The sequence below is a fragment of the Lepisosteus platostomus genome, chromosome 6 (genome assembly GCF_059453375.1).
Source record: "Lepisosteus platostomus isolate fLepPlt1 chromosome 6, fLepPlt1.hap1, whole genome shotgun sequence".
In the NCBI taxonomy this organism is placed as follows: Eukaryota; Metazoa; Chordata; class Actinopteri; order Semionotiformes; family Lepisosteidae; genus Lepisosteus; species Lepisosteus platostomus.
The window spans coordinates 57,084,779-57,105,882 of record NC_142616.1 but is presented as its reverse complement, the minus strand read 5'-3'; the positions used below and the strand labels follow the sequence as shown (position 1 = coordinate 57,105,882).

The following is a 21,104-nucleotide window of genomic DNA, read 5'->3' as shown; positions in this document are numbered from 1 at the left end:
TTTTGCAAAGTGCAGCTATTTCTGTAGTCTTAACAGACTATCTGTCTGGCATTCATTAGAATTGCAGATAAGAACATGGATTTAAAAAGAGTAGCATGAATATCTTTACACTGTTACTACTTTATCAATTTCATCATATCACTTAGTAATGTGACTGCTGTAACCACCAGATATTTGTAGTAATATCAGGCTTCTGATATTTACTACAGGCTTCACTGGATCTAATCTGCAGTCAGCCATCTGTACTCAGTAGAAAAATAAAGAAACACTAAACGTTCCCAGATCTTTGATGCAAACTAGTTTATTCTCTTAAGGTCACATCTAACCCATAGTATTATTGTTCAGTGACTTGGTTTCCATTTTTTGGATTTATTAATATATAAATATAATCCTTTTGCGAGGCTTGCATCATTTCAGAAGTCTGATTATTCCATTAGCAGGAATGATTTGCCAGAGACTGACACTGGAAACCAGTTACAAAAAGTGATGCTGATGTATTGTTCATCAGTGTTATTTTTCAGGAGTCAGTTTTGGAAATCATTCTTAATTATGCCCAAGAACAGACTCATGAGACAGGATCTTGACACTAAATACTGCTGTATACGCCAACAACATACTGTTTCTATACTTTTCCTTCCATTCCATTATCTAAATTAGGTTTTCTGAACACTGTACCGTCTTTCAATCTTTTAGTCTTTTTTACAGTTTTTGTGAGTAGGAGTTTCTATCCATCATCAGAAATCTGCAAATCCTGGTAAGTGTTGTGGTAAGCAGAAAAATAGATATGACCACCAGTCCATTGCAGGGCTATATTAATAAAGGGGAAGATTTGATTCTGCAAATTAAAACCAACCACAAAAAAAATGTCAAATTACATTATGTCGAATTAATGGCAAGAAGAGCACTATGTATAAATTAACATTAGAACAACAATACTGCACATGTACGGTGTCCTTTTTTATCTGGAAGTAACCCAAAATATTTCAGACGTGACACACTTTATCTAGCATTGTGGATTCAGAACAGAGAAGTGTCACACTAAATATTCACCTTTTTAGTGCTTATATTAATTTTAATTCTGTTCCGTTACTGTGAATGATCTGTCTTGCAGGGATTTCAGTGTATCCTACAAATAACCGTTAAATCCACTCAAAACACAGCAGCTCATGTTATCAAAGAAGCAGCTGTCCTGACTATCCCACAATGTGACTGCAATGCCAATGCCAGCTCTCCCCCTCAGCTTTTCCATGTAGTCAGAAAGAGGTAAATGTGCACCTTCTTTTACAAAGCCTCAGTTGACTATGGAAGCAAAAGAGCCCCTAACTGAAACCTATTGGGTGTGTATGTGGGCTTTTACCTCCCATATCTCTGGGGCAGGACAGGTGGTCTTAAGGGGTTGACACTCATCCCTGGGCTTGCACGTGTTGTCACACCAGGAGCAGAAATGGCCTTCGTCTTCCCGTCCCAAGCACTGAGAGCAGTCTGTGCTGCCTGTCCCACAGTTGTACACCTCCACTGTCAGGCATAGGGGTGAGAAGAGCAATATATCATGTCTTGTCTTACACCACAGGGAGTGTGCATTCACTCCAATCAAGGTTCAGACACAGACCACTTGCTTGTATAAGAGCAAGTAGGTTAAAAGGTTAATTTCACACTGAAAAGTAGAAAGAAGAAAAATCAAACTTATAAAGCAAAGTTTACACACCTGTTGAAAACAGCCTTAAATGCTGTATTACTCCTCCCTGCCCTTCAGCATAGAATTAACCTCCATGACACAGCTCACAACTCAAATACTTGTATCTATAAATTATGCACTTCACATAAAAAAACAACAACTTCTCAGCAGGCTTATACAGTATGTTAATTTGAAGCTTCATGTTTCCCATTCTCTTCTCTTTAATTCCTCGTTAGAGCAGCTTTGATAATATTTGCATTGCAGAAAGTGTAATTGCGATGCTAAATGGGCTGTGTAATTCTGTTTCCTAGAACAGTCTTATCATAATATTTCTAGCAGGAGAAAAGGTTTACATTAAACAAGCATGCTTCCTGAATTTAGGTCAAATGCAAGCTCAGGAAGAAAATAACTCTGCGAGCAGGGAAAATAGTAAATATTTACTCACTTCTGCTCACTAACTCGCTCTTCATCATCCTCTCAATTATACTGAAGTTACTTCTGTTAAACTTTGTTAGAAAAACACACAACAGATATGTAGTGCTGCACCTAAGCACTACAGTACAGTTTCTGGACCCTTTCTGTTTGTCCCTTGAGAGGTTTAAATACTGCCTGTGTAAGCACTACAGACCTGTGACTGGTAGAGGGCTGTCAAGGAATTTGTCCTGGTGTTTCTTCAATCGCAGGTTGAGATGGACTGTCTGGCTTCTCTTTGTTGCGTATAACTGCAATATTGACAAGAGTTGAGAGACAGGCTGAATTTGTGTGGATGTATGTTTTTATTTAATTAGCGTTTTTGTACCTATTTTTCTGAATTTTTCCGCTGTTCTGATTCTCACTTGTCACTCCCACCCACCAGTTTTCACAGTGCAAACAGCCACACAGTACACACTTAGTCAGCTGACACAGGCATAATGTCAGTCAACTTACATATCATTTCTTGACACAGCCTGCAAAGCATAGCCTTGAACACTTGAACCCATAACAGCTATCGAGATAACATCTTTTGTAATAAATAATACGTCAAATAACAAAAGCAAAAAGTAAATGTTAAGCTCTCTTTCATAACTTAAATAAGCTTACTGTGGCACGATTGAATGTAGGACTGTATCTTACAATTTTATGAAGGCTAGTTGATAAATGCTTACTCTCCTGCTTAAGGTGCATGGCACTGTAACTTAAAGGTCATTAATCATGCAGGAGCTCCTCAGGACTGTAACAACTTAATGAAAAAGAAACAAAGGCAAATAATACTGGACTTTTTCCAAATTAAGGAAAAACTTGGCATTCATTTCAGACAATGACGTAGCCTTAGTCTTTAACATGCTAATGCGTCTGAATTTTACAGTGAATTCACAAGAATAAAAAAGTGAAAGTACTTCATCTTCTAGAGAACTCATCTGCAATTTTCTAAGGCATTACAGTAATCAAAAAGCTTCCGCGGGTGCTACTCTCATACAACTTGTACTCTCTAATCTCATGAGTCAATGCAGAAAAATGTTAATTTGCAAGGTTTTTTAAAGGAGACCCTTGCTGTACCATTTTCAAAAGAAAACAGATCTTTACAGAATTGGACATATTAATTTTAGCATAACTACTGCAAAGCTATCAATAAAGGCCAGAAATACCAACCTGCATTAAAAAGCAACCAGCATTAAACAGCAATATAAACAAAATACAGACAACCGTGAGCTCCATGACAGATGAGCACTGGCTGGAATGCAATACTCACTGTTACGCTGCTGCATTTAATTGTCGATTGGTCAAGCCATGTTGCTTCATATAACTGATCATTTCCGAAATCACACTGCAGTGGTGTTCCCTGGTCCAAGGAAAACAGAGTACAAGGGGTTAGGGAAACACAGCGGAATAATCCTCGACCTTGTCAGCCAACCCTTGCATGGAAACTCTGCACTCGGCTCAGATCTAGGGAAAACAAAGCACGTCATTCACATCAACCACAACAAGGGGGGTTCCTACTCTCCATCGTTGTCCGAAATGTGATCTGGTATGTGTTTCTCTGCATCTAGGCATATAAACCATTTTTACAATGACTACAGTATGTCAAAGACAAAGCATCTTCATGAAACCTGAACTCTATTCCCAGAGACGGTCCCTTACAATACAAAAGACCTAAGCATGAAAGACTGTTACTAGTAAGATAGTGTGATCTGATAAATTGCATCACATAACCCCATTATCATTACTCATTAATTTTATTTTGTGAGAGAGAATGATCAATTGTAAGTTCTCGAAACAGAAAAGGTTAAAAAACAAAACAATACAAGATTTTCCCCACCACTAATCATTGGTACAACCTTCTGTGTTGTCTCACACAGGGCCCTTAAAATGAAGTTAGACAGTCACAGTAGAAGTACAGAGCAATCAAGATCTGACTGTGCTGGCAGCAGCAGCTGTTTCATTCGCTTTTTCTGGTTGTGAGGTAAGCACGGGATACACTGCTTCTAAGTATCTTTTTTCAAATTAATTCTGAAATGATTGAGTATCCAGCTGTAGGTGAAACTAAATTGCCCTAGCGGCACTGATAAATGCATTTCACTAGAGACAACAACATCCAACTTTTGTTCTTCATTTTGTGAATGTTTGGAATACTTGGTGAGAGAAGTAGTCTTAACCCACTTGATTATTGGGTAGCCTCCTCTTGAACCAAGTGAACCAAGTGGTAGCTGCAAGGTGGAGAGGGGGTGGAGGAATGATGGTTGAGTCAAAGGGAGATTTTTTTTGCTCGATATACTATATATAGCTAAGTTTGTTAATAATGGTGATGAGAAACAGCTGTGTCAGAGTGACCTGTTGTTGTTATCCCGAACTTCGGTTAATAACTTCCATTTAAAGTCAAATAAACTTGAGTCTACAATAACTAGACTGGTATTGTAATTGCTGCAACATGATGAAACTCTATTTAATTATCTTTTTGTTATGCTCCACCTCCCTCTAACTCAGCTCCCAAAATGAAACAAAATCCACAAACATAAAAAGCGTTTTGAGAAAAAAACTAAGACAAATGTGTGGTCTGCTGCCTTAAAATATTATATTTTAAGGAGCTTCATTTTACTGTTTCAGTTTAAAGATGTCTTTTGAAGTTCTTCTGACTGTGCGTCCTTTCTTTCTTTGATAATCCTCAATATCACATCTTGCCACAGACAGATACATTTGGTGCAAACTTGTGATGGAGGTGGGTGAATTTCCTGTGTCAGTGGCTTATGCTACAGGTACATGTTTCTACCAGATGCTATTTAAGAGATGCCTTGTGTCTTCAAAGCTTTTCTGGTGCAAATCACATTCTTGAAGGTCAGTTAACTGAAAAGCACATCTGCAAGTTGTGCAGTTTTTAAAAATAAGTTTAGTTTACAGATCATATGTGTTGAGGGGATGAAACCAGACATATTCCTTTGGACTGTTCCTTCCCTCAACTAAAAAAGAACCCATTGGATATGTAAGTTGGAATCTTTAAACATACCGTATAAACACTTAATATATGGAAATTTATAAATGCACAAGTTATTTTGGAATATCTATAACCATTTGCATTTCATATTTCTATGGAAATGGTCTCAAAGTCATGAAGGCATTTAGAACGGCCATTTTAAAGTGATGCCTTCTGGTGTTATACCATATGGTGTGTATAAACAGCCGGTGGTAAATTGCACTTAGTCCGATACATATAGCTGGAAAATAAATCATACATACTACACATAAACAATGAAACAAAAATTCAAATCACTGTCAGGAGACAACAGCCTCATCTACCTTTGTTAAAAATCACTATTAAGTCTCATCTGCTGTGAAGCCCCTTCAGAGATGCTGACTACGCTGACTAAGCAGTAACAGCTTGCGTCAGCTGAATAGAGATGAAAGAACCTGTACCTCTTTTGTGTTGTTCAGAGTGAGAGTGATGTCTTGTGCTGTTCCAGTTGCCGTTGGTCTAGTCAGCGAGGGATTCACACTTGGACAGTACATAGAGTTCTGCAGTGATGAAAAACACATTAGCATTTGTGTTATTCTTAACACTTTAAAGACCACAGTCGTGTGCAGCATTTGCATTCAAATGGAAGTGCCCATAGGATTCAACACACATGATGATACAGTTATAGTGCCATTTTCTCTATGGCATGTGTATTGAGAACCTTGCATGGTTTTCACATTTTATTGCTATAAAGCTTGTAGTCATGACACTTTCAAGTTGAAATTAGTATTTGATATACACAAATCTCCTCCACACGTTCAAAGCCATAAACAAAAAGAAAGGGTTAATTAGATTAATATGAAATAAAAATGTCAAAGTCGTGATTGCAGAAGTATTCGAACCATCTGCTACGGCCAAACCTAAATTAAATCATGTTTACAATAAGATGAGTGGAGAAAATGTCAGAATCCCTGAATATCCCCATTTGCACAGTCTATGCAAACATCAGGAATTGCAAAGTGCGAGATATAACCCAGATAATGGTGAAATGACGACGTCCCTCCAAACTGAGCATCCAGGTAAAAAGGAGACTGGTCAGCGATGCCACTGTGAGGCAAATGGGCACTTTGAAAGAGCTACAGAGTTCAATAGCGCTGGCATTCGCAATATATCACAAACTGGCCTGCATGGCTGAATGGAAAGAAGGAACCTATTAGTAAAAATCAGCCATCCCAAAGGCTGCATAGAGTCCACAACAAAATACTGGCAAAGTATACTTGCAAAAATGTGCTAAAAGGTTCTGTAGTTACATAAGACCTAACTGGAATAATTTGGTCTACTGTATGTGCCAAGCATTATGTAACACAGCACATCTTCTAGTCACCACAGTCTCCACAGTCCAGCATGGTGATGGCAGCACCCGGCTATGAAGTCAGCTGATAGAGACTTACACCAGAAAGGCTTGTGGCTGTAATTGGTGACAACAGGGCTTCCACCAAAGATTAAGTAAACAAGTCTGAACACTTAATCAATCAACTTATATCATTTTTTTCTCTTTAGTTTTTGTTGACATGTACTGTAACATATCTCACCATCAGAAGTGGATTCAGGTTTTGAATACAATATAATGTTTAAAAAAATGTACATGTATCATTTTGGAATTTCACAAAATGGAAGATCATACCTTTGAAGGCACTGTATATACCAGTAGATATTCAAATGTTGTTTTATTCGAATTGAATTAAATATATTGCAAGAAATTGTTCGAGGGTTAACATGCTACTTAAGAATATGTGGTCCTGAAGTTAACCTTTAGAAAGTTTGTATTGGAACATAAATAACCTGTAACATGAGGCACGGCTGTTCAGTATACCCACTTTCTTCTGTGCTAACAGTATAACTGGTAAATATTTCTTTAAAATCTCCAAGTCTGAATGACTTGTGCGTGGCTCACTGATATTGTATGGAAAAGATAAGTACTCGAACATGGGGAATTCCACAACACAGTGGCACAACATTCACCCACTCATGTGATGGAGTCATTCAGTTCACTTCCGCAGTGGCCATAAGGCATAGAATGTAGTTTCGACAAGCACTTTCTGTGTGTGAGCAGACGGGCGCTATTCTATTTCAAAGAAAAAACCCTTAAACTACCAAAGTTACAGATTATCTGTGGTGTAGTAACAGTGCTCTGTGAGTATCAGCATGAGAAAAACATAAGACATTTACGTTCTTGGATAAGGGACATCTAAGTCTTCTCTGAACCCAACACAATCCAAAGTAAAACTGCTTACTTTGTGGTAGCATCCAGAATATAAAGTATTTGGTGTTGTCTCTGCTTTATGGTGAGATATATTTGCCTGCAGGGATGTTCCTAATGGCTGTGACCTGGCCAAAAAACTGATGAAGTCAATTACCAAACAATCTCATTGCAGTTTTTAAAACTGAGGTCTTGCAAAAAATGTAATGTAAAGGCAGAAAATACTGTAATACATTGTTGAGACTAAAAAAATAAATCTCAAGAATAAAATAATAATTTAATCTCCAATCAAAGTGGACTCAAATTTGTATTTGATTCTTTTTTTAAGAAATGCCATCTCGTGTTTACGTGTTATTCATTGTTGATCTAGCTTCAGAGTAATATTCTTTAAAACATCTACTGATATAGTGAGTAATAAATCAATTAAAACATGCTGTGGTGGAAAAAATGCTTAGGAGCATGAAATGTATGTATTATGATGTCTTTATCTATATTATATATCTTTATTAACTAAATAATCTTTTTCAGGTGGGTTGCTGCGTCAGCATGCGTGGTCTGCAAAGGAACAAGTAATAGGTTTATTCCGTACTGAAAACAGAAGAGAGAAAACACAATGTTTCGGCTGTGAAGGCTTCTTCAGGTGTGAGCTTTTAAACTTAAAGTAAAACTCAAGCAAAATCAACTTTTGCTTGACTAATAAATGTCTTACCTCAAGCAGAGTGTCAGTTGGGTTTGTTTTGCGTGAGACACAAGCGCTTCTTTCTAAATTCCAGTAACATTTCCATTTAGTGCTCAGGCAGCTGGTGCACCTGAAAACGCAAATTGTATACAATAGCTTTGACAAGTGATTTTTTTAGGAATACACAATAGAAGTATTGGAATTCAGTGCCTTCTATTACATATGATTTATAATGTCCTTGAAGTGAGATAATCCTGCGAAGATGGTCTAATTTGTTCCTATAATAGACTAGAACAATATTATGAACTACAGAAACAAAAATATTAAAATATAACTCATCTACTTGACGTGACTTGTGAGTCTGTATTAACAGGAAGATAAAATGTTCTGTAAGCACTTAATACCAATGCTTTCAACAAGCCATGCATCAAAATGAAAAACAACATATGTGCGATTTGAAATAACATAGATTTAATTTCTAGAACTGGTGGTACTTTTGATCTTCATTTCCTGTTTGAAATACCATAGTCTAAACACAGTTATCAAAACCACAAAGGATTTCACACTTTTTATCTGGCATAGAGAGAAAAGATCACATGCTATACTCAACTGTCATTTATTCCTTGCAAAGAAAAAAACTGATATTTAAGGACTAAAAAAGGGAGAAACGGCACTTTGCACACTTACAGAAATAGCCCATTGGACTCAGCAGCTCTTATTACATTAACAGTAGAATGAAGGACAATAAACACTTTTTAATACTGCATTTTTTAGCAAAATCAACATATTCATACACTGTATCGTACACTGTTTTTAAAAAAATGTCTATACATCTTTAGTCATATGACTAAGATGTATAGGTTTTATAAGGTTTTTGCCTTACGCCTGTAAGTGTGCTTCTTCATTGATATGTTTCATCTGCACTTTAAATGTGTTTTATCAACTAAATTCAAGCCCTGGATTAAATCATGGCTATGACCCATCACAGACTACAAACAATATACTGTAAATGATGCAGGTTTTTTTTTTTAATAATAATAAATCTTGGATTGACAAGTATTTTTTTTAAATATGTACTGTAGTCTTTACAGATACAATCAATGCATCATGACATAAGTGGAGAGGTAATAAATAATGACAAATAATCCTTACACTTATATAGAGCTTTTCTGGACACTCCACTCAAAGCATTTTACAAGTAATGGGGACTCCCCTCCACCATTACCAATGTGTATCCCCTACCTGGATAATGGGATGGCAGCCAAAGTGTGCCAGTACACTCACCACACACCAGCTCAGTGGGGTGGAGAACAGAGTGATGAAGCCAATTCAGAAATGGGGATTATTAGGAGGCCTTGATTGGTAAAGGCCTGGGGACAATTTGGCCAGGGCACTGGGGTTAAAACCCCTACTCTTTTCAAGAAATGCCCTGGGATTTTTAATGACCACGGAGACTCAGGACCTTGGTTTCATGCCTCATTTGAAGGATGGTGCTTATTTTATAGTGTCCTCATCACTATGCCACTGTGTGGCATTAGGACCCACACAGACCACACAGTGAGTGCTCCAACACTTCCAGCAACAACCTTAGCTTTCCCAGGAGGTCTTCCACCCAGGTACTGGCCAGGCTAACACTTGCTTACCTTCAGTGGGTTGCCAGTTGTGAATTGAGGGTGATATACTGTAGCTGCTGACAATAGATCAGCTGGTATAGGTCTGTACATACTCTCCTCCTAAGTCATTGCTCTTTTTCACAAAGCCCCACTGCGCCTCTTGACGTGAGCATTGATTTGAGGACTGGTGCAATTCCCAATATAAGGTCACAGGCATGCAGAAAACCACAGGCATAACCGAGCTGACTCAAGCCTGCCTATCACTGGTGGATCTTAGCCAGTAGTGCACTGCCACTAGGGGAATCCTGGTTACAGCCAACCAATGAGACAGAACCCACTAACAGGTATTGGTTTTGAAACCCGCTGCCTGTGGGTGGCGTGAAGTTTGGGATTTATTCCAACTCTTTCTCAATACAACTTAAAGCTGCATCAATCAGAAGTAAGCAATGTTGCCAACGCAAGCCTTGCTACTGCCTACTGTGAGGGGAATTAGCTGGATTCTGAAAAACGGAAAACTGTTCCAAAATATCATGTGATGACCTTTGGCCAGGTTTACGACATGTTGAGCATTTCTCAGAAATTGCAAAGCTGTTTCAAATTTTCCAAAACAATCAGGGGATGTTTGCTCAGCAAAAGACACAGAATACTATGTTGCCGCCTGGTTTATTTTAGATTTTTCATACTTGGAGTTACAGAAAGACAAGATTAGATCTGTCATGCGAGTGAAATGGAATCAGTAAAGTGGTTATTTTCTTCCGACACTTGTCTGCAATATACTGTGTACGCAGTTGGCTGAGCATGTACACTGGATCACTCACGCTCTCTTTGAATGAACAATCCCCGTCTTCTCACAGTCATAGATGGTGAAGTTCCCCCAGACAATAGGAGTTCCATTGACCTTGATTGACACAGGAATGACCACGTGATCTGTTAAAGACAACCAAGCAATCAGAACTAGAAAAATAAAGAATACACAGATTTAAAATAAAGAAAATGCATTTCCCAATACCAGCAAGCACTTGAAAAGCTGAAACATGTAACATGTCCAAACATGAAAACAAAACATGACTAGTCATTTAATATCATTACTTTTTGCTATTTATTTTCCAACATATCTGAACCAGAGGGAAAAGAGATGGACCAGACAAAGGCAAGAAAAACATTTAACAAGAAAAACGAACTAGTCAAAGGCCACAACATTCTTCCACATTTTAAGTTACATGTTGTAGTTTTATATTCTCATCACAATATTTTCAATTATAGGTTTCAATTATATTCCCATTAAAGGTACAATATTGAAAATCATTATGGAAACAGATTATATTATACAGTATACTTTGTTTCAAATTATATAAAGTGAGTATTCATATATACAAGCACAATCATTAAAACACACAACAACACATTCAAAACATTAATATTTATTATGTGAGCCCTTTTCTTTATGCTCTCATAAAGCTAATCATTGTAGGACTCTAAAATGTTCCAAATTACCTCTAACAGTTTCAACAATTCATCCAATTGTTTTGGTGACGGTTTTACTACTATGTCCATGCAGCCCCATATGGATAATGGTCATATTAGAACTTTATGAACACTGCAATATCCTTGTGACATTTTTTGTAACCTCTATGTGGTTCAGACTTTCACTATGTTGGCTGTAAGTTGGAGGTTGCATGCTATATGTACTGTAGTTTTCTCACTTCATCTTCTGTTGTTATTATTTCCAATACTGTACATCTGCCTATTAGGTAATGTGTTATCTGCATGAGATCAATTTGTTTTCAGGAAGTCCTTTCATTACTAACCTACAATGGCTGGCAAACACAGAGGGACAATACAGAGCTTTAATAAAAGGTGGGTCAATGAATAGCTTTTTTCTCTTCATACTCCACCCCAATTTAGTACCCATAATGTTATTTTAACATGAGACAAACGAAAAAAAGTCCACTCCAATGTACCTACCCTCAGCAGGTTGAATTCTGGGAAGCTTGTCTTTGGGCAAGAGTGGGCAGGTTTGGATCTGAGGAGGTCCCGAATTGACCGCGTATATCGTTGCCCTGGTGGAAACTCCGTTGCCATAGCTACACTCAACCTCAGTGTTGCTAAGATCTGGAACGCTGCCATTGATCAGAATCCCAAAATCCTGGGGAGAGCAGAATTGGGACCAAGCTAAGGAAAGAAGCAATATTTGCCAAACCATCAACCCCACCCTCTCCCATGTAATAGCACACTTATTTTTTAAGAACATATTATTAAAAAAAATATTTTCCCATATTAAAATAGTATAAAGGTGTACAGCAAAATAAGTTCTAGAGCCATCACTGTATAATTAAATAAATTCAGATCCTGAAAATAGCACGGGCAATTTGTTTTACAAATAAAGAGTGCAGCCATAGTATCCATAAAAGGCCACCCTTTTCCAATGCTTAATGTGATTTCATCAAAACATTTAACAGGGGAAGCCAGTTATCTACTGTATAACACTATAATCATTAGAACATAAGAAAGTTCTTATCATAAGTGCTACAAATGAGATGAAGGGTGTCTGGCCCATTTAGCTTGTTTGGTTGCTAGAAGCTCAGTGATATGAGGATCTCAACCTCACATGTCTTGAAAGAAGCCAGGGTGTCAGCTATGACAACTAGGCTCGGTAGTTTGTTCCAGACGCCCACAGCCTCTTAGTCTTAGCTTGTAACTACACTTCCCTATAGTTCCCACTTGTGTCCTCTAGTTTGTGTTTCACGGCTGGTGCTGATGATGTCCACTGGATAGATATGCCCTTGAGAGTTGAGAAATAATTCACTTCCTTACAAAAAGATCCCATTTCGTTGCAATTTCCTGGTATGAATAAGCTACCAGCAAACCATATGAGCAAGAACTCTAATTTGTAACCTTTTCTTAAGTTCAATTAAGTCATAAAGGCACTATATCCAGCCTGCTTCTGGGAGAGGAATGATGGGGGGTGGTTGGACCCCAGCTCTAAGAAGTCACTGACAAACTGGACTCACCTTGATGTCGGTGGCGATGTCGATTTCTCTGGGAGTTATCGTCATGGACGGACATTGCTGGGGCCCTTCGCTCAGTCCAATCCAGAATCTGGGAAGGAGCTGGTGGGCACATTCTTTTTGTATTGAGCACCTGCAGCAAAGGGAAGATGTAGAGTGAGAAGAGGGAGGGTTGTTTTGTGTGTTGAAAGATCAAAGCTCCACTCTGAAACTGGCAGAATATGTATGTCCTGAGCGAGACGAAGCTGTAGGTAAGCATCTACCCCATATACAAAAAAAGGTGATTATTGGATCTACTGTGTGGGACTCAATGTGATGTAAAGTCTACTTCTTAGGGTGAGTAAATACAGAACTGTTCCACTTTTAAAGGATTTTCATTTTATTTTATCCAGACCGTCCTGAAAAACAAAAAAAGAAAAAAAAACTTGACCTTTGATTTCTGTCAAGGCAAAGGGCCTGTAGAAAGTCTTACACCCTTTCTGAAGTAACATATTTTGTGGCCTAAAAGCCTGAAATCACGACGCATTAAATATGAAGTTACTTTACCCTTATTTACGCAACGTAACCCATACCCTCCAAGTGAAAAACAAACGCTCATACATTCTGAAAAAAGAGTTGGAGAAGGGATTACATCATCAGCATCGGTAGTTGTCCTTTGATGTTGGTAACATTTTACAGTGACCTAAATACGTGGATCTTCCTAAAGCCATCTGCCCCCCTTTCTGATAGCTTTATCTCTGAAACTTCCCATTACCTGTGTAGGACATATCTGATAAACTATCACGCTGTAGTCCTGGTCAAAAAGCCAAAGGAGAAGAAAAGTTTATTAAATCCTCACAACATTTTAATTTGAGAGTGCAATGTGAAACCAAAAACCAAACTAATAGGACTTCCTTTCACACACCGAAGAAATAAAACCACTTCTCTAAGTATGGGCAAAACATTATGCCGCAAAGAGGATGTAATGTGTGTTCTCTGAAAGCAGTTTAAATGCTTTCAGAAAATCCACACCAGAACCCATTAAAAAAAACTAAAATGTGTCATACAGAACTGCACATGATCATTCCAAAACAGTTCAGCCAGCGAATGCAAAAGTACCTTTCACAAAATGTAACAAAGCCAGAAAATCTTAGTTGTTCCCTTCAGAACGACTGTCTCGCCCTTTTCAGTCAACTTCACACTCCACAATAAGAAGTGCCCAAAAGCACCGAACAAGTCCAATACTAAAATGTGTACAATTTCCTAAGATCATCACCTAATTTGGATTTGATCTGAAAATAGCTCCACTTGACATGTGCTTTTTCTTTAAGTAGGACAATTGTGGGGCTCGGCATCATGTTTAATTGGTGTTTTGAGAAATTAGTAAAGTGATGTCATTGAAAAAAAAGGCATAGAATAAATTGTCTCATCTATCTATTAACAAAGCTGTTAATTAAAAAAGTAATTGTTTTTGTGGATCTGACTAATCCTTTGAAAAAAAATGTGTTTTTTTGTTCTTTGATCAACATCTAGTAAATTGTATCATGGGAAACTGTACTTATATGCATCTTTTAACCACAAGTCATGAAATTACAAAAGAAATACTGTTAGCTTCATTGCAGTGTTATTGTGTTTCTATGTCATCGGCTTTCCTACTTCATTAATTCCCAACAGAAGCATGGTCTGGGCCGTTGCATTAGATTAGTGTGATATAACCCAGTGTTCAAACCAGGCCTGGCAGAGTTTGGCTTGTTTTTTCTATACTGGTGTACATGTAGTAGAAAGGAATTGGGCTGGACCTATTTTCAACATAATTTATAGATACTACCTTTTGTCAATGCATTACCTGTGTCAGTTAAAGAAATGTTTGTATGACCTTAAATGGCAAAATGAAAAATAGCGACGTCAGTACAGTAATCAGCAGCCTTACTGTCTGACCTTATCATCTCTTTAAAAAACCTATGGACCTCAAAAATATAAAAAACAGGAATCATCCCTGTTTTCAAAAGCTCTTCAATAAGTTAAGAAGAAGCTGACTTTACGCACTTTCTCTAACTTTTATCGTGCAAAGCTGCAACTTGACTTCCTGTTGGTGCTCTCTTAAACACATCATAAGAGACGATTACAGTGAGGAGGTCATCTTAGCCGCTAAAAATAACATGAGTCGTTTGTCTGGGTTCAGAAGTAACCATGATATCAGAGGGGCCCTCAGACACTGTAAAATTCAGGATGGGGAAGTGGAAAGCAGGGTTAGATCCAGAGCACACTGGTGATGAGTGTGTGACTCATTGAACATACATCCAAGCCATTTTTAACAAAGGATGAGGGGATCGACTGGCTTGGATTTTTCCAAAGTTTTTCTCTGAAAAAAATAAAATAATAACATGTTGCAGTTCACAACTCTTTTGTCAGCAGCTTTGCACCCAAACAAAAAGAACAAGTTCAAGATTTTCTGGACCTCAGGGCCTCAAAAAAGGAAAAGAAAATACAAGCAGGAATTCGAACTCCACGTGAGATTTTTTTTTTTATCTTATATTATGAGATTCTCATCACAGAAAACCTGGGAAAATCTGAAATGTACAAATGAAAATAGCTTGTGAATTAAATACACCATTAAAGTATTGCAGGATTATTGAAAAGGAAACATTCCACTTTAAATAGGGGACAGACAGTTGCATAAAATGATTAATTTAAGACTTGGAAGGACTGCTTTAGGTCTAAATTGCCAGACTCCAACAAGAAAATACTTGCTTTTCCTGCTACAGTAATGCTGAGTTAATAATACTCAGCATACTGATGTGAAATGATTTTTGGACAAAAAAAGCCTTAATAATGAAGTGCAGACAAAACCCCACTGAGCCAAAATCCATATTCCTCTACTTGGATATTCAAGCATTTTTTTCCAGCAGTGCTCAGAATCATTCATAAAGCAACCTTGCCTCCCTCCCAGTACCCCATTTTACACCAACGACCAACTGTGATCATCTAAAGAAAGGCATAGTTTGATACCTGACATGACATCACGTAACAAAATAAATGCTGTTCAACACTTGCAGTGTGTGAAATTCATTTATAAATCTTGTGAAGCTCACAGGAAGCCCAGCCTGGGGCCATCTTCTCTCATGTAGACAAAAGGAATCAGGCTCTGCAAATGTCTTCAACCGCAATGATAAGTTAGGTTTTTTAGAATCTCAAGCTAAACACAGTGTTGTTCTGTTCATGACTCGCATGTTCAGTCTTATATTCTTAAGTACGTGTTTTGCAGAAGTATGAACAGATGCCCGTGGTTTTGGTTTCAATATGATGCTCAAAATAGTGAGGTCCAGCTCAAAGAATTTCCCTACAACCTGATGATTTATGGTGTGCTGTGTAAATGACTGAATCTTGATTCTTAGATGCTTACAGTACCTCTTTCTTTGCTCTGATTCCAGTGAAAGAATATTTGCTCAGCTAGACGACCTGATGCACACTGTGCTCCCTGTGCATGACAAACCTTGCACAGAGGGGTGGTAAACTGTACAATAATAAGTAGAATGACAGTCTGGATACCATGGTTGTGGTTGAAAATTGCAAGTTCCCATTAAAATCATTCTTTAAATGTGTTTGATTCCTTACTTCCCCTCTAACTGCTGGTAAGACATCAGCAATGAGTAACTAAATGAATAACAGCCACAATTGTAACTGCTGAAAGTATTTTTTTTATTATAGAGCAAACCAATTTCTAATCGCCAATAGTGTTTTCACTGCTAGTGTTACAGTGACAACCCCAGGCCCCTGGGGGTGAATGAGCACGCAAAAAGCTGCTCACCCACTGATCCACTCACTTTTTTAACACAATAAGGCTGCTCTGCAATATTGAGGAGGGTCAGTGACAATGGATGCAGGGTTGTCACTTGACATTGTCATTGCAAGCCTAAAGGTGCCAACTCTACCCTGATGGTGCTGAGCTAATTGTGGACCAGCGCTTGGCAACACCTGGGCACAGTCTACTACTGACTTGACCCAGGTTCGATTTCCTTACAGAGCTCAACCTGTATTCAAAATGAGCGCCTTTACCCTTCGATTCAATGAGAAGTCCCCAAGAAAACGTATTTTGGAAAAGCTTTGCAACAGTCATTTTCTTTGCATTCCTAGATCCTAATGCTATCAGAATGGAGCTGCTCTGTACCTGTTCTCCAGAGTGCACCACCCACAGTGGGCATCACCAGCTAAGAGGCATTCGCTGCAGCTGGTGTACCGGTCACAGCCGGCAACCTTCACACGGAGGAGCTGAGAAAACACCAGAACAAGGGCCAAGTTAGTCATACCATGGACCTTGGACAGGGTCCAAATTCTAAAGTACACATACCCACTGAACTTCGAAGATGTGAATGTCTGCAAGGATCGCTTATCATTTCCACATTTAATTCTCTTGACATTGGTATTTGTAGGTCCTTGAGTGAGAGCCAAAAAGTGAAAATCCTTGAGGGATCAGAGCAGACAGGACCACAGTAAACAGTAGACAGTTTGTTTCATAGATTGGGAAGGACTGCGTTCATATAAGAAAAAAAGGAGTGCTCACAAACTTTAGCAAATAAATAACAGCAAGTAAATAAAAGGGTTATTCAGTGAATTGACTAAGAAAGACCCAGGTAACTTGCTGGACCAAGAATAATCCTATGCAGTAGTAGGTGAAAGAACTCTGTAAAAACTCTCAGCAAGTCATGGACCTTTACGGCACATAATCGCAAAACTGAAAATGTTATCCTGTTCTTACTAATGAAGCTACTTTCACTCTGTCACTGTTTTTCGCCTCTGGTACTGGGTTGTGTACCAATACATACATAAATGTAGCTCTGATTCCCCTTATCTTATTTTTCCGCCAAAACGGTGCTACTAGCAGTGACTGCTGATCATATCAAACACTTAGCTCATAAAAGCCTATGCCACGGCCAAAGTGTGAGCCCTTCTTTCTCCCTTGAGAGGTGTGTACAATACATTTGAGCAGCTTGCTTTATTTTCACCCAGATGCCGATAGAATTTGTAGATCTGCGTACAGAACTAACAGAGCTCTTAATTCAGCTTTGCGTTACCCCCACCCCCGACACACACACACACACATCTCCCATAAAGTGAAAAAGACGAGGGTCTGAGTGGAAGTCCCCTCTGAACTTTAAAATGAGTCGCCCCACAGCCCCAGCTTGCTAGCCTCCACCCCCAGAACATTGAAAAAAGCTCCACCCCCCCCACACCCCCCAGAAAAATGAAACAACATTATTTCCCAACATTTGGTGCTGATAATGGTGCATCCCATTATCAAGTACAATTGTGCTTCCTGGTATCACTGCTGGCTGGGCATATTTGAGTTGACTTAATGTATTATTATTATATATTATTTTAGCTTCTTAAGTTTTATTTTATTCTAATAAGTTAGTTAAGCTAATTATACATTAGCTAACCGCAAGTCTCCTGTTGTCTTTTTTTAAACATTCCCCTTGTTTGCCATGTAAGAGCCATCCTGTGGTTTGACTCCTTTATAAACATCTAATATTATCACTGTTTTAACTATGAGGCTTGGTCATCACTTTGGTCACGTACTTACAAACCAACACCGCTACATGGGAGGAAACAGGATGTAACAGTAACAGAAATAAAAAAGGAAAAACTGGTCTTATACCAATGAACATCATGGTGTCAAGTTAGATGTACACACAGCAGCTTGTCAGTTTTTAGTCAGTGAGTCACTACTGTGTTCTGGAAATGAGCCATGAGCTATTACAGTCTGGTATTATATTACAGCTTCGTATTACTATAAAGTATTCCTTTACATTTCTTATAATGAATGATGAAGCCATCAAAGCTGATAGCTTAATAGCTGATTCTGACATTGAAATTAATATTCTTACAGTCCAAGGCTGCTGTAATTGCTGTAAGATTGATATTGTTGTTATTTGAAAACTACAGAAAGCAAGCTGGCTGTTTTGGAGTGAGTGACAAACACTGTGGAGTATTTTTTTTTATTTTGATTGCATTGGTCCTTCACCTGACATAGTTCCTCTGGTATTTGAAAACTATAATTTTAGAAATTGCAGAATTCCACACTTAGCATACACTGTACAGAGAACACTTAAAAGAAACCCATGTTTACCTAAGCTTTACTAAAAGCAAAACCAGGTTTCAATCATTTATTAATTCTGACTTTCTGTTACATTTGGATAAAAAAATGCATTAATAATAGCGAATGAGTGAATAAGAAACTCACCTGACGAGATGTCATAAGATAGAGGTAGTTTCTATCGCTGGGGTCAAAGATCATGATATGATGAACTGACTCTCCTGCTGCTACTTTCAGAGAGCTCTTATTGGCCAGTGTCAGGTTCCTAAGCAGGTTAAGCTACAAAAGAAAAAAATGACTTAAATTATATTCATAGTTTTTTTTTATTCAGTTTCTCAAAACTGTGGAAAAAGTAGATCAGAGCAAATTACCCTATTAAAAAAAGTCTGAAGTGTGAAATTAAATTGCAGGTTTTCGGTTTCCTGTCTTCCATAATTATTTTTAATCTTGTTTTGCTTTTGTCTGTTATTGTGTAGAACATTCTTTAACAAATTCTGCTTTGCTTCTTCAAGCTTAAATGAAGGGTGATATTTTTATAAAAAGTTATAATAAAATATACAGTATGTATATATATGATTAGAAAAAAAATCACCTAGGTAACTTTTTCTCCATATAATAAATAGCTGTGTCTGTTTTCTAAAAAATAAAGATTAAATTACATTATATTTTGACAATTTAGTAACTTTGTGAATTTTAAAACACCACAAACTAAGGTAGGACTCCAGAACATTGAATGTCAACAGGTTCTGAAAACCATCCTGAAGGATTATAGTTGCAAACCAAAATGACAGCATTCATTTTATTCAAAATGACCTGTACTGAAAATTATGTGCTGCATCTAGGTCACAGGACTGGCTTTTTATTAAGGGACTGTGTCTGAAGTGGTCACAGAAGGTCAAATAGTACACGCTTTCCTGCATGTTTTGCAGCCTGAAGCCACAAAGCCTCAGTCAAAATTAAATTTAAACCATTAAAATGATGTATTTGAAACAACAATAGTTATATCTCACAAGACACGCACACACCCAAGAAGATTTAGTAAAGAGATAATAGGAACAGAAGCAATTGCATCTCAGAAAGAGATAACGAGCCAGACACCTTTAAACCTGAAAACAGACACAAGATGACTTTGAAAGGTTTTTGCTCCAGAGCAAACTTTGCTTCCGCTTCACTGAATTGTGAGATTAGAGGAAAAATGACAGATGCCACAAGATCTCAACTGGTATTTTAACCCAGGTAATTTCTACACAAATATATACGCATATGAAACAGAACATAAATTAACAGCATGACATAATTAATAATGGATACTATGACACCTTTTTAGACAGAATATTAAGAATGCTCTTGAATGGGCACTTCTATTATGCAATGCATGGCCTGCATGAACAGAGAAATTTCTATCAATTTCCTGGCCACAACAATCCACCGGACAGTCCCACACATTAAGCATCACAACCTCAAATAGAGATGAACCTGATAGAATTGCTTGGTATTTGGCTGCATATCTTGCTAAACCATGCTAAACAATGTGGAAATCCATGTAAATATGTTCAAGCTATTCAGGCTGCTTACAGTGACTCCACATATTTTGGGGTGTTCCTAATATTTTGATGAATTAATGTACCATATAAATAGACCAATGACATTTAAATGCAATAGTGTGCGTCTTTGTCTACAGTATTTTCTCGGCTTCACTCTCTAAGTCCAACCAGTTCAATGTTATCTGAGCAGGAAACATGACTGCTACCCACTCATGAGCTCAGGCTACACAATTGTGTTTCCACACTATCTTCCATTTGGGTGTCATACTATCGTACTGCAAGTAAAAAGGATACGTGAAAAACCTGACTTACACAAGTACAGCGTGATACTGCCTGCACTCTTTTGACTTACCTTTGGAACCGCTAAAGCAAAATATTTCACAGTACACAAGGTGGTATTTTATAATCCTCATCATCACTTCTTAGAGTGGAACTTTATTGATAAAGTTTCCTGCTTTCAATCTGAGCTATGTTTCTGCTGCAAGGTGAAATCTGTTGTGGTCACCATCCGTGGCACTCTTTCATCACTGTTTTGTCAGCCACTCCAGACTAGTCCTTCACTTACTGTAAGTCTGTTGCCAGTTTGGCTTCAGGTTCTGAGGTCAGTGAAACAGACCATCTATTTGGCATCCAATTCATTTTCAGATGTAGAAGAACCCAAATTTCACAAGCTCTTTGCCATTTCTCAGACATTGCCAATCAAAAGACTGCTCACCACTGTTTCTGCTAAAGAGCCCACGCAATGAGTCAGCTTTTTTTTTGCATGGCCTCTGGTGGAGATCCTTTAAATGTTCTGTTGGCAACGTGCCCTGAGACAATGGTTTGTAT

General features: G+C 38.0%; 1 protein-coding gene across 1 annotated transcript in view; it reads right to left on the bottom strand.

Annotated features, from left to right (window-relative positions):
- Positions 1-21,104, bottom strand: part of plxnd1 (plexin D1) — a 59,490-nt gene that overhangs the window by 29,728 nt on the left and 8,658 nt on the right. Inside the window, exons 3-12 of the mRNA XM_088636491.1 lie at positions 18,880-19,011; positions 16,807-16,907; positions 12,663-12,792; positions 11,617-11,797; positions 10,470-10,578; positions 8,069-8,168; positions 5,561-5,659; positions 3,405-3,494; positions 2,304-2,397; positions 1,358-1,515 (exon numbers count right to left, since the gene is read on the bottom strand). Of these exons, the coding sequence (XP_088492617.1) occupies positions 1,358-1,515; positions 2,304-2,397; positions 3,405-3,494; positions 5,561-5,659; positions 8,069-8,168; positions 10,470-10,578; positions 11,617-11,797; positions 12,663-12,792; positions 16,807-16,907; positions 18,880-19,011 (1,194 nt within the window). The remainder of the gene's footprint in view (positions 1-1,357; positions 1,516-2,303; positions 2,398-3,404; positions 3,495-5,560; positions 5,660-8,068; positions 8,169-10,469; positions 10,579-11,616; positions 11,798-12,662; positions 12,793-16,806; positions 16,908-18,879; positions 19,012-21,104) is intronic.